Source organism: Balaenoptera borealis (genome assembly GCF_965194805.1).
Source record: "Balaenoptera borealis genome assembly, chromosome: 20".
NCBI classification, from domain to species: domain Eukaryota; kingdom Metazoa; phylum Chordata; class Mammalia; order Artiodactyla; family Balaenopteridae; genus Balaenoptera; species Balaenoptera borealis.
Window position 1 is genome coordinate 60013173 of NC_138879.1, and position 16426 is coordinate 60029598.

Below are 16426 nucleotides of genomic sequence, written 5' to 3' on the forward strand. Positions count from 1 at the left end.
GACGAACACTAGACACGGGTCGGAAACTGCCCAGCCACAGGGTCCTAGAGTCTGAGTCTGGAAGAGACCGTTTGCCCTCTATGGGATCCTCCTGGCTCTGCTTGCATACCTCCCGGGATGGGGATCTCACTACCTCTGGGGCGGCCCCCCGAGCTTCCTCCCTGTTCACAGACCAGGAGATCCAAACCCCCCTGCTCTCCACCTTGCCTTTGTCCCACTGGCTTCTTGAGATCTTGGACATGCTTTGAAACAAGGGGGGCAGATGTCCAGGCAGGTCTGTGGTCTCCCGACTGTGTCTGCACAGCCACCCGCAGCCCCGCCCCCGTCGAGCCCCGAGCCCGCGTGGGTGCAGACGGCCCTGCCTCCTGAGTCAGGTCTGCAGCCAGACGCCAGCCGGCCCGGAGCTGGTGACAGAAGTGCCGCTGGGCAGCAGGGGTGGGAGGGGAGCAGGCCTCCGTCACCCAGGGGAGGCCGGCGGGGGGCTGACGGCCTTGTGGCTGGACCTCGTGAGGCCACCCACCCCCCGTGCGGACACCGGGGCCCCGACAGGGCGGCACCCAGACCCCAAAGGGCTCGCTGCTGTGACAGCCCCCACGGCCTCTCACCTTTGACCGTCAGGATCACGGCTCCCACCACCATGATGAGCGTTTGCAGGGCGTCTGTGTAGATCACAGCGGCCAGGCCCCCTGCGGATGGAGACAAGAGAGCTGGAGGGGCCCTGGCCTCGACGGGGGAGGGACAGGGAGGTGACCAGAGCTCCGGGAGGGACAGCTGTTCCACATCGACGTCCCCTGCCCTTGCACGGGTGGGTGAGCTGTGGACGCAGCAGCCGGGCCAGCGGAGCCAGCTGCAGAAGCCCGGGTGCCTGACACGAACTGGCCAGGTCCCAGGCTGTGGGAGGGGGCGGCCCCCTGCGCCCCGCCAGCCTCTCGGGTTCCCGTGTGTGTCCACAGGCCACAGCTGCCGCCCGCAGGCGCCGTACCTGCGATGGTGTACAGGGCCGTGATGGTGAGCGTGAGGATGGTGGACAGGTAGAAGCTCCAGCCCAGGCAGATGTGCACGAAGAGGGCCCCCGCGTACAGGTCCATCTGGGGACGGGAAAGGGGTGTGTGCAGGGGCCCGAGGTAACCGCGGGGCCCGGAGCGCCCACACCCAACGTGTGGCCTTGGTGCCCCATAGAGGAAGAAGGGGAGACACCCCCCAACCTGCCAGGGACTGTCCTGAAGGGAAGTCCTGGCTGTGGGCAAGCAGTGTGCAGGGGACGTGGCTGCTGTTAATAAAGTCCTGAGCGGCCCCTGCCCACCAGGGAGCAGTGTTGCCGTTCAGTCTGGCCCCTGCCTGGGGATGGAAAAGGGGGAGTCCGGGAGGGCTTCCTGGAGGTGGGGGGCCCAAGAAGACAAGTGGGCCTCCATCTCCAGACCCACGTCTGTCTGGGTCCCTGTCCTCTGCTCCCTGTTAGGCAGGGCACCCCAGGAAGAAACCAGATGTGTGCCAGGGGTGGGCTGGGGGGACAGAGGGACCATCTTGCTTATTGACCCCCCATGGGGTTGACACTGAAGCCAGGACCACGTCTCAGGCCGAGGCTGCTTCCTAGGGCTGAACTGGACACAGTCCTGCCATCCCAGGCCCTAGGGCAGCACAGGGGCAGGAGTTGAAGCCCTGGGACGAGTCTTCCAGCCTCAGCACTGGAATGGGCCTTAGGGACCACAACCGCCCGGCCCCCTCCCAACCACTGCGCAGTGGGTGCCCGGGGAAGGAGGGAGGACCCCATCCTGTGGGACCTAGGGGCTGGGCCAGGGTCCCTCCCCCCACAAGTTTCCAAAACTGCCATTCTGGGCTTGCTTAATGGCAGGGAGATAACCCAAAATACAGCCTTTGGGGCCAAGAGGCTCCTCAGAGAGCTGGGCAAGCCCGCAGGTTAGCGGAGCTTGCCGAGTCGGGGACAGTCTGCCCGAGGCCCGGGGCACCGGCCCAGCTGGGAGCTGACCAGCCCCGCTCGGAGTCAGGCTTGTGGAACCCCTGCTTCCCCCAGGCTCCTCCCCTCCCCTCTCCTGGAGAGGGCACCCGCCAGCGTGGGCACTCAGACAAGGTGTTCTCGGGAGGCGGCAGCCCCTCACTCTGGTCCCCCCACCCCCCGGCTGTGAGTGTGTGTGTCCACCTCCAGCCCAAGCTAAGAAGCCCAGAGCTGCTGAATATCAGAGCAGGAAGGACTCTCCAAGCCCCCTGCCCCATCGGACCAGGGACAAACTGAGGCCCACGGAGGGCAAGCGACCTCCCCAAGGCGACGCTCTGGCAGGTATCAGAGATGGAGGGGACAGGCGACGGAGCAGGGGGGCTCTAGAAAGCAGCAGCCCCTCCTCCCACCTGGCTGTCCTCCAGCCACTGCTCAAGACCACTCCCCGGACCCCATCTGCCTCAGAGGACAGCCCTGGTCTGTGTGCCCGGCCTTCAGGCTCTGGCCACGCATCCCTTTAAGCCCAGGGAAGTCCGGTCACACCAGACTGGCCGACATTCCACGCCAGGCACTTTGCTGCCTCCAGGCCTTGGCTCGCCCAGGTCCCTCTGCCCTGGGGCCTCCCAGTCTCTGCATCTCATCGCTCAGGACTCAGCCCGCCCGACGCCCTGCTCCCCGACTGCTCTACTGCTCAGGGACTTCCTTCCAGGGCAGCGGATCTGAAGAGTGATGCGCGGGCAGCGGGAACAGCACGGGCACAGGTGTGGAGGTGGGACTTTAGCCGCCGTCCCCCCTGGGGACCCTACGCAGCCGCTGCTGGAGGCCAGCAAATGTGCGGTTGCCTGCCGGCTCTAAAGGAGACACCGCGAGGAGCCTCAGACGGCCCCCGGCAGGATCTGACCTCTCCTTCTGCCGACGGAGCTCCCTCTCCTGGGGCCCCATGTGAGCTGCAGCCTGCTAGAAGCTAAGCGCCCCGCTCGGACCTGGGCCTGTGTCCCTGGTGAGCACGTCGCCTCACCTCCTGAGCCTCTGGGTAAAGTGCGGGTGCAGATGTGGAGAAACACAGGCACTTGTGCTCGGCCCCCTCTGGCCCTGCTGGCTTCTGCAGGCCCCGCGCAGGGCAGGCCGGGGAGGCGCAGGCAGGACCCCTGAGGGAGCCGCTCCACTCCACAGAGCGGGGCACGGGCGCAGAGGCACGAAGCGACTGGCCCAAAGCTGCACGGTTGTGAGCAGGGCCGCGGGCTGCAGGGCTGACCCTCGGGGCCCCTGAGAGGGTGGACCCCCCTCCCTGCACCATCCCACGGGCTTGCAGGGGCCATGAGCCCCGGACACGGGAGGGAGCTGGGCTGAGCTGACCTGAAGGCTAGGGCTGATCCACTGGCTCCTCACAGCTCCCCACAGGCACGTGCCCCCTGGCTGGGCCCTGCCCTGCCCTGGCCACCTTCCTGCACGGGACCCTATTGCCCCCTCCCTTTGTGGGTAGCAGAGAAGCTGGGCAGGTCCCTGCACCGACACTTACCACGCGTTTACCCTAAATCATCCTGTGTCCCTGACCCCCAACCTCGCCCATCTCCACAGAGGCTGTCACTGTCCCTTCAGTGTTCTGGACACGTCTCACCTTTGCCACACTCCCTGCACCCAACCCACCGGCCACGGCTGTTGATTCTCCAAAGTACTCCTGCCCGCCTCCACTGTCCCCACCCTGGGCCCCATCCCTTTGAAATCCCCTCGCTGGTCCCTCCTGCACTCGGCTTGTTCAGAGGGAGCTCCGAGGTCTCTGCATCTCCACTCACGCAGAATGAAACCCACCGCCCGGCCCAGAGGCCCTGCACGCACCCTCTCCCCAGCCCCACCGGCTTCCCTCAGCGGCTGAACCACCCTCTCCAAAGCAAGCCTGTCCCCTGCTCCTTCTCTTCCGTCCAGATTTCAGCCCTGCATTTGCTGCGCTGATCACCCTTGTACCACTTAGTGTGGATGCACGGCTCTGTTTACTTATCTCATCTGCCTGGAAGGAAAGGTCCTTGAGAACGAGAAATGGGTTCATCATGGGTACCCACCCAGGGCCTGGCACACAGCAGGTACTCAATAAACAGGCACGTTTGCATAGACCAGGGGCTGGCACACTACAGCCCACAGGCCTGATCCCATCAGGCGCACTGGTGTGTCTTTCAAACGCCAACAGCAAACTTCAGTGGTGTGTAAGTGGCGTGCAAAACTGAGCATACCTTCTACCTGGCCCCTCACGGAAAACCTAGCCGAGCCTGACATGGGTGATTCCATTCAGTCCCATGAGGTGTGCCGGGCACCTAGTACCACTGGGGATACACCAACGAACAAAGAGAAAACACGGGGGAGGCGGACCGTGGCCATTCTGATGAAATCATTCGGCGTAAGAAGGTAGCACGTGTGTGAAAGACAGGGGGCGCAGGTCTGCACCTGCGGGGCAGCCGAGGGCCTCGCTGAGAGGGTGAGATGTGAAAGACCTGAGAGGCAGGGGCGTGAGCCACATGGATATCCAGGGGAAGAGGTTCCGGCCAGAGGACACAGCAGGTGCAAAGGCCCTGTGGCAGGGTCAGGCCTCGGGTGTGCTCGGTGTAGCTGGAGTGATGTGTGCGTCGGGAGAAGCAGGAGAGGTGAGGGTCTTGTCGGCCACGGTTGGCCTTTACCCTGAGTGGCCTGGGGTGTCAGGCCGGGTTTCTCTATTTCCCAGAGCACATGGTGATGGAGCTCAGTTCCCCCCAAGCTCGTGTGAGGCCCCCTGCCACCCATGACTTGCTCTCTCTGCAGGCCACTGTCCCCACCTGGGGGCTGGCGGCAGGCGGGCCCTGTGGTCTCTGGACAGGCTGCAGCTGGTGAGGGTCCTGGGTGTGCAGACATGTGGGGGCGTTCTTTGGGGCTCCACCCAGTGAGGTCAGGGCCTCTGGGGGCCGGCTGGGCACACACACCGCAAACAGCTTCAGCCCAAAGCATTAGCTGGGGGGCCCCAGTCCCTCCCAGACCCAGCCCAGCCATCCGCATTCCTCCTGCTTCCCTGTCCGCTTCATCCAGGCAGGCCCAGCATCGGCACTGAAGCCCCAGCCTTGAGGTTCCCCATTTTACAGGTGGGCAAACTGAGTCATCCCATCACAAAGTGGAGTTTGAAGTGCCACGTCCTGGCTCCTTCAGCACCACAGGGCAGTGGTCGGGCCCACTGGGCTCTAACGGTTGTCTCTGCCCGATTCAGCAAGTGGTGACCTTGGGCAAGTGGTGGCCACTCCCTTGGTCTCAATCGTCTTGTCTGTAAACAGGGCTGCGCACGAGGTGGCCTCTAAGTACCTCCCACTTTGCCCCCCAACCCCGCCATTCTGGACGTCCTGCCCAAGCTCTGAGTGTGAGGTATGAGCTCTGCCTCAGAGCCACCAGCGGGACGAACAGGGGGGTGGGCGGGGAAGGAAGCCCTACGCCCAGGGGTTGGCCTTGCCAGACTGCCCCCCGCCCCCCGCGCAGTCCATCCTCCGGGGGTGCCGCTGGCACTAGCACAGACCTGACCGCGTCACCTCTGCTCAAAGCCCCCAGGGCCCCTCGGGCACTCCTCACTCATCTCTGACGGAGCCCCCTGGGCCAGGGCCCTGGGCCAGGGCGGGAACTGCCACCCAAGAGCCAGCTGCGGCCCTCAGGTCTGGCTCGTGTGATGGCTGCTCCGCCTCAGCCGCCACCGCTCCCTGTCACCTCCCTCCCAGCCCCTCCTCTGCTCCCGAGGCGCCTGGCCCCTGCAGTCCGGGCCTCCGGACAGGACCACCCCAGACGCGCCCCACGCCGCGCACCTCTCTCCTTGGCGTTTGCGCCCCCCATGCCGTCGGTACCCCCTTCTACACCAGACCCCAACCAACGCCACCCCTGCAGGCGCCGCCAACCCCTCTTCTGGCTCTGCACGGTCCCCCGCCCACCGTGACACACCTGCGTCCCCCTGTACTGAGGCCCTGCTGCCGGGAGGCGGCCGGCACGGGGGGCGGGGCGGGCGGGGGAGAAGAGCCCGCGTGGGAACCGGGCCTGCGGGGCAGCGGCGCCGTCCGGTCAGCAGAGGGAAGGCCCAGGGGAGAACTCTTAGGACCCGTCCAGGGAAGAAGGCGGCGCCTGCCCTCTAACCACCCCGAGACCCACCCAGAACGAGACGTGCAGCTCCGGTGGAGGCCCGGCCGGCCGAGGCTCCCGGGGCTGCAGCGGCCGCGGAGGAGGAAGCCCCGGCCACGCCCGCAGAAGCGCCGGGCCGGGCGGCCAGGCCTCACGGGGGAGGAACCAGGCCCGGGGCTGGGCGGGCTCGCTCGGCCGGAAGCAGGCCGCCCAGGACCCGCCGTCCACCTCTGAGCCCTCGCAGGAGCCGGAGCTGGAGCGGCTGGACGGCCTCAGGGGACCGGCAGGCACCCAGGACTCGGGAGGGAGAACCCGAGGCCTGGTGCTGCCGCAGAGTCCCCGCGCGCTGGGGACCAGCTCCCCGCCCTCCCGGCCTCCGTCTCCCTACCTGTGAAACCCAGGGTGTGGACAGGACGCGCCCCACGCTGGCCCTCCAGCGGGGCCAGGCCCCCAAGGGAAAGGGGGCGCCGCGGGGTCAGCCTAGCGGAAGACTGACCACCACCCGGCCTCACGGGCCAGAGACCTCGGGCTCTGGGCGCCCCCTAGTGGGCGGTCCCGGCTCACCCGGTGCCGGCCCTTAACCAGAACCCCTGACACCCCGTATCCAGAACCTGGGCAAAACAGGAGTCACAGGGCCTGCGTTCTGCCCCCACATTCGCCGGCTGCTGAGCCCAGCCCCAGGGTGCTGGGCCAGCTGTGTGACCCTGGGCAAGTCAGTGTGCCTCTCTGGGCCTCAGTTTCCCCAGCTGTTAGACAAGGCAGAGACAGATCAAGGGATGTCAGGTCCCTTCGAGGGCCCCAGAGCAGGGATGTTCCAGCCAGAAGCTGGGGGTGAGGCAGCTCACCGATATCTTGGTGAAGACAGACAGCAGCAGCGACAGGACAGACAGGTACATGCGTATCCGTTGGCCTCCATAGCGCTTCTGGATGTATTCAGGCATGGTGACAATCTGGCGGGGGCACAGGGGCAGGGGTTAAGCATGCTGCGAGACCACGGCCAGTGTTCAGGACCAGGAGCTTCTCACAGTCCCAACACCAGGCCTGGAATTCCAGGCTAAGCGTTCCGATCACATCCTGAGGGGCTCAGGCCGGGGCATGGCAGCCTGAGACAGGAGGAATGGATTCGGGGGACTGTGTCTGGGGGCACAGGGATGAGTTTGCAGGCCGTGGTGACAAATCCAGATGAGCTTCGGCTGGTTGGGGAAGCTGGCTGTGCCAGACTGAGACATCCAGGAAATGGGATCCCCTGGACTTAGTGACAGCCCAGCTGGGGCTGAAGGAGCGGCAGAGTCAAGGACAGTGTCTCCTGGGTGTGCCACCCAGGTGTGCAGCCCAGGTGTCTCACCCAGGTGTGCAGCCTGTGTGCTCGGGTAGATGCATCAGCCCCCAGAGGCAACACGCAGGTACAGGAGAAACCAACAGACGAGGCCCATGGGCTGAGGTCCGAGGGGACCTGTCTTCGTGGGCTGATGGGAATGATAGTTGGACTAACAACAAACCCAGAACTGAGAGTTGTGGGTTCACTCACCTTGTGAGTGAAGCCAGGGGTCCTGCCCATCACCACCACCCACTCCAACCAAGGCCCGGACGCAGGTGAGGCTGTCCTGAGGCCCCAGGAGCAGACTAACCTCCGAGGAGATGTAGATGGGCACGAACACCCACGCCAGGGCCAGCAGCACATATGTGGCCTGAGGGGGACAGAGGCAGAGTAAGCACAGCAGACACCAGGGGTCTGGAGGCCTGAGTTGCCATGAGAACCTGGGGCGGCCCGCTCCCCACCCCCGCAGCCCTATAAACAGATGGCCAGGCAAAGGCTCACGGCTTCCCGCTGCTCTTCAGCATTCTGAAGACCCAACTTCCGCAGGAACACCGCCTGCCTGGACGCTGGGAGCTGCCCCTCTGGCCACGGAGGGGTAGGCTCTGATGCAGCCCCATCCAGCGTCTCTCAAGGTTGCTGTGCTTCCTCCCACGGCCCCCCACAGCCTGGGCCCGCCTTCCAGGAGCTCACGTGCCACTCGAAGCCTGCCACCGCCAGGCCTCCAGCTGCGCCCGAACCCGCCAGTCCGATGAAGAGGCCCGAGCCCTCGCTGCTGGCAAAGAGGGAGGCTCCCATCTGGAGGAGAGAGAGGAAAAGGATCTAGCAAGAGGCCCACCCCAACTCCGAGCCCCACCTTTTCCACGTTTTCCAGCACCCCAGCTTGGGGACCCCCTGCCAGTCTCAGCTTGCCCCGTCACTGCCTGCTTGGGCTGGCCTGGGGGGTGACCTTGGGTGAGGAGGACACACATAGTGACCGCAGGGATGCAGATGAGGGCTGACCTAGAGGTCAGATGCGGCCCCACCGGAAGGAGGGGCGGGAGGAGTCAGGGTGCACTCACCGGCCCCCATGTCATGTCCCGGCCCGCCAGGAAGTAGCCGCTCACCGTGTTCCTGCTGGCCCGGCACGAGGACTGCAAGGACAGAGGTGGAAACTGGAGCCCTCGCGTGGCTCATGCCGCTGTTGTGGAAACAGTCCGCTGGCTCCCCAAAGAGTTAGACGCACAGATTATCCCGGGACCCAGCAAATCCACTCCCAGGATACAGAGAACTGAAAACAGGTGCTCGAGCAGGTGTACTCAAATGTTCACAGCGGTGTTATTCACAACAGCCAAAGGGTGGAAACAGCCCAAATGCTCATCAGCTGCTGGCGTTAGGAGTAGACAGGAGGAGGCCCTCCCCTCTGTGCAGGGTCCTGGGGTTCACTGGGCAAGTCCCTGTCCCCTGAAGCCCCGGGGTTCACCTGTAAACGGGGCTGGCCTCTGGCCCGGGGCTGTGAGCGGGTTAGGGTGATGTGCACAGTGCCTGCATAGAAGGGGCCCCGCTGCAGCCTCTGATGACCTAAATCACTTCTCTCCTATCAAAGGTGGGAGAAACTGGCTTATGAACTAGGCTAGGCTGGTGGACACGGAGTTGTCAAAACAGAGACTCCCAGGTCCTGCGCGCCGCGCCCCGCCCCGCCTCTGGATTCTGGCCTAGCTGGTGTGGGTGCAGCTGAGAACCCCTGTGATTCTATCGTTCAGGGCAATGTTCGCCCTGTGAGTCCATCTGACATTGGAGGTGAGGCCAGGAAGACGGCGTGCTGTGCCTGGGCCACCAGCTTGTCAGCCGCATAGAAGGCCCGGAGCCTCCCACTCGGCCTGCCCTTAAAGAGATTTCCTATTCCTCACTTTAGAGACTGAGAAGCTGTTGCCAAAGAGCGAAAGGGGCTTGGTCAAGGTCTCCGACAAATCTCTCCCGGGGCTGGGAGGAGGACCCCGCAGGCACCAGGCCTCCAGGGAGAGGATGCAATGCCCAGGGACGTGCCGGCCGGTTCCCACACCCCACCGCCCACCCCAGCTGGTACCACCACCATCCTCTCACCCAGATGCCCACGGCCACGTTCAGGGCAAAATACACGGTTATGATGGTGATGTCGACCACACTCAGCTGCGGCCCGGGGGCGTGGGGACCGCTGGTAGAGTTGTCCGCAGCCATCCTGCAGCAGGGCCAGCTCGAGCGAGAGGGACTGAGGCCAGACCAGGGCTGAAAGGGCTTCCCGGCAGGAAATAAATTGATGATTAAACCGAGCCGACGGTGCCGTCTCCTGCCCACGGTGTGGCCGCGTGCAGGGAAGCTGCTTCAAAGTGCAGCTACATCTCCTCCACCCCCAGTGGGGATCGAGGGAGTGGGGAGCGCTCGGGGGAGGCTTGGGAAAAGTAAAGGGAGCCTAGTGGATCCAAAGGTAACCAGAATAGTCCCAGAAAGGGGTCGTCACTGAATGGGTGGCTGAACCTGTATGTAATTCGGATAAGAAGCACGGAGGGTTGGGGACAGATGCCCCACTTCTGGGGACACTGCCAGGATGGCAGCCACATCCTTCTGCAGCCAGCAGGCCGTGAGTGGACCGAGAGGGTCTTGGGATAGTGACTTGCATCACGTGGTTCACTCCCAGCCACGGCAGTCCTGGTCCTAGAACATCCTTCGTTGGACAAGAAAGGCCTCTCGCCAAATTTCCTGCTCCCTTTTCTAGACCAGTGATCAGGCCAAACCGTCCCATCCTGACCATCCTCTTGGGTCCCCAGGGTCTCCCAGGACCACAGATACTGGGTCCCAGTATCTAGCAAGCGTCTGCCAGGGGCTGAGAGCCACCATGCTTAGCTTTTCTGCACACTGTCCCCTTTTACGCTCAGAGTAGGTGGTATGGGTCACAGTCAAGGAACGAAGGCAGGAGGCTGGCCACCTGTCCCTGCATGACCACTTGAGGGCCAGAGCTGGGCTTCAGCTCCACATCTGACCCCAGATGCTCCCCGTTGGTGGCAATGATGTCTCTGGTTCCACTGGGTCCTTCCTGCTCAGATGCTTGCTCACTCATTAAATCAGTGTGTACAGCCGGGTGGGTCTCAGTGTGTGACATTTGGAGTTTAACCGGGACACGCGGCCCCTCCAGAAGTGTTAATGAGTGAACGGCTGGCACTGGGAACACACTGGCCTGCAAAACCAACTGTGCCTGTTACTCGGTAATCAAGGCGGAGGGTTTAAAGATTAATCCCCTCACATGCAGGACTAGACAGGGAAGAAAAAGTAAGTCACTGCTTACAGTAAAGTCAGGCAAGCTCAGACCGCCCCTCCCCAACTACCCTCACCTTCAACAAACTAGCCTCTCAGGTGGTTTTGCTTCCCAAGCCATTGCTAGAAATGTATCGTGAATCAAAAGATCACTTTGTACTGGTCAGAAGGACACAACGGGATAATGTCCAGATTTATTAAACTGGTCTCCTAAAGATGCAGTAGCTGAAAGAACAGTATTTGGTCCCCGCTCCTCAGCCTGGGTCTCGGAAGGAAATAAACCACTTAGAGACCACCCTGCCACCCCCTCCACCTTCTGATCGAAAGGCCTGGGGAAAGGAGGCCAAGAAGAGCTGATGGATGGCGACAGGGAGAGGGCGGCAGTGGAGGAAATGAAGGGAGCCTTTATGTCCTGTTGACAAACACCACTTCTGACACCAAATGGGTGTGGGTTTTCTCCACTCCGGCCAATTCTCCATCCCTCTGGACACCAACTGGGTGTCCAGTGACTCAACTCAATTATGACATTATCTGCGAGTTAGCGCAGACCCCACAGGCTAAGGGCTCAGTCCGGCAAAACTGCTCCCACTTCACATGCCAGGTGCAAGTCCTGGGCCTCCCGTACTTCTGCTGACCGTCTGTAAATTGGGAGCTCCCATACCCCTTCTTCAGGTTTGATAATTTGCTAGGATAGCTCACAGAACTCAGGGAAACACTCGATTACTTATGATTGTTATAAAGGATATTTACAAAGGATTCCGATGAAGAGGTCCATTGAGTGAAGTCCAGAAGAGTCCTAGCAGCAGTGTGTTCACCAGCCTGGGACAGTGTGTTCCCTTCATCGTGTGGGGCTTTTATGGAGGTGTTGTCACCTAGGCATGATGGATTAAATCACTGGCACTAATAATTAGCTCAAGATTGAAACTTCCAATCCTCTAATCATGCCGTGGTCTTTCTGGTGTCCAGCCCCCATCCTGAAGCTCTCTAGGGGCCACTGGATTGTATACTTTAAAATAGTTTAAGTGGTGAATTTTATGTTATGTGCATTTTACCTTGAGAATAAAAAACATAGGCTTCTGGAATTTAAAAGGCGTTAGAGGTCTTGGCCTCCTGCAGAGATGTACTGAACCAAGGTAGAACCCAGCACCTATTAAGATTTTCTTCAAATAAACAGCAATACAATACTAGTAGGGGACTTAAATGCCTCACTCTAACAATGGATAGATCATCCAGACAGAGAAGCATAAGGATACAGTGGATTTGAACAACACTACAAACCAATAGACCTAACAGACATATGCAGAACATTCTATCTAATGACAGCAGAATACATATTCTCAAGTGCATATGGAACATTTTCTAGAATAGACTATATGTTGGGCCACAAAAGAGGTCATAGCAAATTCAAGAAGACTGAAATCATACCAAGTATCTTCTCTGACCACAGAGGTATGAAACTAGAAACCAATAACAAGAAGAAAACTGGAAAATTCACAAATGCATGGAAATTAAGCAACACTCTCCTGAAAAACCAATGGATCAAAGAAGAAATTATAGGGGAAATAAAAAAGTTCCTTCAGACGGATAAAAATGGAAACACAACATACCAAAACTTATAGGTTGCAGCAAAAGCAGTTCCAAGAGGGAATTATATAGCAATAAATGCCTCAATTAAGAAGCAAGAAAGATCCCCCCAAAATAACCTAACACTATGACTCAAGGAACTAGGAAAAAAACAAATGGAGCCCAAAGTTAGCAGAAGGAAGGGAGTAACAAAGACTAGAGTAGAAATAAATGAAATAGAGAACAGGAAAGCAATAACAAAGATTAACCAAACTAAGAGCTGGTTCTTTAAAAAGATAAAAAAATTGACAAACCTTTAGCTAGACTAACAGAGGAAAAAAGAGAGAGGACACATATCAACGAAATTTTAAATGAAAAAGGAGACATTACAACTGATACAACAGGAATACAAAGGATGACAAGAGGCTACTATGAACAACTATATGCCAACCAACTGAACAACCTACAATAAACGGAAAAATTCTTAGAAACATACGAACTACCAAGACTGAATCAGGAAGAGATAGAACGTCTGAACAGACCAATTCCTGGTAATGAGATTGAGTCAGTAATCATAAATTTCCAAATGAAGAAAAGCCCAGGACCAGATGGCTTCACTGGTGAATTCTGCCAAACATTGGAGAATTAATGCCAATCCTTCTCAAAATCTTCCCAAGAACATCAAAGAGGAGCTTGAACACTCTCAAGGTCACATGACAAGGCTAGCATTACCCTGATGCCAAAGCCAGAGAAGGACGCTACAAGTAAAGAACCAATATCCCTGATGAATTTAGGTGCAAAAATTCTCAATAAAATACTAGCAAACCAAACTCAGCAGCACATTAAAAGGATCATTCACCATGATTAAGTGAGATTTATACCTGGGATGCAAGGATAGTTCAACATATGGAAATCAATGTGATAAATCACATTAATAGAAAGAAAGAATAAAAATCATATGATCCCTCAATAGAGGCAGAATAAGCATTTGACAAAATTCAACATCCATTCATGATAAAAACTCTTAACAAATTAGGTACAGAAGGAAGTTCCTCAACATAATAAAGGCCATGTATGAAAAGCCCACAGCTAACATCATACTCAGTGGTGAAAGGCTGAAAACTTTTCCTCCAAGATCAGGAATAAGACAAGAGTGTTCCCTCTCCCCACTGCTATCCAACACAGCACTGGAAGTCTTTGCCAGGGCAGTCAGACAAGAAACAGAAACAACAGGCCTCAGAACTGGAAAGGAAGAAGTAAAACTGTCTCTATCTGAAGATGACATGATATTGTATGTATAAAAAATCCTAAAGACTCCACCAAAACAAAACAAAACAAAAACAAACAAAAAAACCCTGTTAAATCTAGTCAACAAATTCAGTAAATTTGCAGAATACAAAATTAACATACAAAAGTCAGTAGCATTACTATACACTAACAACAAATTACCTGAAAAGGAAATAAAGAAAATGATCCCATTTACAATAGCATCAAAACCAATAAAATACTTGGGAATAAACTTAACCAAGAAGATGAAAGATCGCTACTCTGAAAACAATAAGACATTGATGAAATTGAAGAAGATGCAAATAAATGGAAAGGTATCTTGTGTTCACAGATTGGAAGAATTAATATTGTTAAAATGTCAATACTGCCAAAAGCCATCTACAGAGTCAATGCAATTCCTATCAAGATTCCAATGGCGTTTTTTAGAGAAGTAGAAAAAAACAATCCTAAAACTTATATGGAAACACAAAAGACCCCAAATAGCCAAATCCTGAGAAAGAAGAACAAAGCCGGAGGCATCACACTTCCTGATTTTAAGCTATATTATAAAACTGTAGTAATCAAAACAGTCTGGTTCTGGCATAAAAACAGACAAATAGACCCATGGAACAGAACTGAGAGCCCAGAAACAAACCCAAGCATGTACAGTCAACTAATATTTGACAAGGGATCCGAGAATACTCAATGAGAAAAGACAGTCTCTTTAATAAATGGTGCTGGGAAAATTGGAAATTCACATGTAAAAGAATGAAACTAGACCCCCATCTTAAACCACTTACAAAAATTAACTTGAAATGAATTAAAGACTTAAATGTAAGACCTGAAACTATGAAAAACTCCTAGAAGTAAATATAGTAAAAAAAGCTCCTTGACATGGGTCTTGGCAATGATTTTTTGGATATGACACCTAAAGCACAAGCAATAAAATAAAAAAACAAGTGGAACTATATCAGACTAAAAGATTTCTGCATATCAAAGGAAAAAATCAACAAACTGAAAAGACAACCTACAGAATGGGAGAAAATATTTGCAAACCTGTATCTGATAAGGGGTTAATATGTAAAAAAAATAAAGAATTCATACAACTCAATAGCAAAATAAATAAGTAAATAAATAAATAAATAAAATTTAAAAATCTGATTTAAAAATGGGCAAAAGGCCTGCATAGACATTTTTCAAAAAAAGATATATGAATGGCCAACAGGTACATGAAAAGATGCTCAACATCACTAGTTGTTAGGGAAATGCAAATCAAAACAACAATGAGATATCACAAAATGAAAATTTCAAAACATTGCTGAAAGAAATTGAAGACCTAAATAAAATGGAAACACACCCCGTGTTCATGGATTGGAAGACTTAATATTGTTAAAATTGCAATACTCCAAGTATTCCATTCTTTTGGATGTTATATATTTTGGGGGGGGCAATTACTTGATATACATCATACATTTATTAGTGAATATCCCTCTGAAATCAGCTACAATATTAAAAAAAATAATGATTGCACTATTTGGTCAAGCAGAACCAGGAACTTTCATTAAAAAAAAGTACAGGACTTCCCTGGCGGCAGTGGTTAAGAATCCGCCTGCCAATGCAAGGGACACAGGTTCATTCCCTGGTCCGGGAAGATCCCACAGGCCACGGAGCAACTAAGCCCGTGCACCACAACTACTGAGCCTGCGCTCTACAGCCCGTGAGCCACAACTACTGAAGCCCGCACCTAGAGCCTGTGCTCCATAACAAGAGAAGCCACTGCAATGAGAAGTGCGCACCACGACGAAGAGTAGCTCTTGCTCACCGCAACTGGAGAAAAGCCCGTGTGCAGCAACAAAGACCCAACGCAGCCAAAAAAGAAAATATAAATAAATTTATTTTTAAAAAAGTAAAAATCTGTTAAAAATTTCAATTAGTATACACATATATATAACATACTAGTTATGTTACATGCTACAAACCAAGGTGAATCCAATGGAATGGAAAAAAACATACATTTTCTTTTTAAAAAATATTTATTTGGCTGCACCGGGTCTTAGTTGCAGCATGTGGGCTCTTAGTTGTGGCATGCAGGATCTAGTCCCCTGACCAGGGATGGAACTCGGGCCCCCTGCATTGGGAGCACGGAGTCTTAATCACTGGACCACCAGGGAAGTCCCTCAAAGTATTTTCTAATTCACCTTCTGATTTCTTTTATCCCACTGGTTTTTAAAAAATGTTTTCTAATTTCCATGCATTTGTGAATTTTCCTGATTTCCTTCTGTTACTGATTTCTATTTCATTACACTGTGGTCAGAGAAGACACTTTGTATGATTTCAATCATTTTATTGAGACTTATTTTGTGGTTTATCACGTGGTCTATCCTGGAGAATGTTCTATGTGCACTTGAGAAGAATGTGTATTTTGCTCTTGTTGGGTGTATTTTGCTTTTGTTCTGTACATGTCCATTAAGTCGAATTGGCTTATACTGTTGTTCAAATCCTGTTTCCCTATTGATCATTTATCTAGTTCTATCTATTATCTTCAGAGGGTGCTTAAGTCTCCAACTATTATTATTGAATTGCCTACTGTCCCTTTAATTCTGTCAGTTTTTCCTTCACATTTATTGGGGGCTCTGTCGTTAGGTGCATATATAATTTTTATATCGTCTTAATGAACTGACCCTTTTATAATCATATAATGTCCTTCTCTGTCTCTTGCAGGAATTTTTGTGTTAAAGTCTACTTTTTCTGATATTTGTATAGCCACCCCTATTCTTTTGGTTACTCTTTTTTAAAAATATTTATTTTTCCTTATTGTTTTGACTGCATTGGGTCCTAGTTGCGGCACATGGGATCTTTCATTATGGCGTGTGGGCTCTTCTTTGCAGTGTGTGGGCTTCTCTCTAGTTGTGGCACATGGGCTCCAGAGCACGCAGTTTCTCTAGTTGAGG

The 16426-nt window shown here is 54.9% G+C and overlaps 1 protein-coding gene across 2 annotated transcripts in view; it reads right to left on the reverse strand.

The window, feature by feature from the left end:
- SLC5A10 (solute carrier family 5 member 10) overlaps positions 1 to 9643 on the reverse strand; it is a 55141-nt gene extending 45498 nt beyond the window's left edge. The window contains exons 1-7 of one of the 2 annotated variants that reach the window (XM_082374108.1): positions 9462 to 9643; positions 8441 to 8512; positions 8073 to 8177; positions 7693 to 7752; positions 6910 to 7014; positions 983 to 1088; positions 606 to 686 (exon numbers count right to left, since the gene is read on the reverse strand). In XM_082374108.1, coding sequence (XP_082230234.1) covers positions 606 to 686; positions 983 to 1088; positions 6910 to 7014; positions 7693 to 7752; positions 8073 to 8177; positions 8441 to 8512; positions 9462 to 9575 — 643 coding nt within the window. In that variant the 5' untranslated portion in view covers positions 9576 to 9643. The remainder of the gene's footprint in view (positions 1 to 605; positions 687 to 982; positions 1089 to 6909; positions 7015 to 7692; positions 7753 to 8072; positions 8178 to 8440; positions 8513 to 9461) is intronic. The other variant, XM_082374107.1, reaches the window with a different exon arrangement.
- Between the last annotated feature and the right edge of the window lie 6783 nt (positions 9644 to 16426).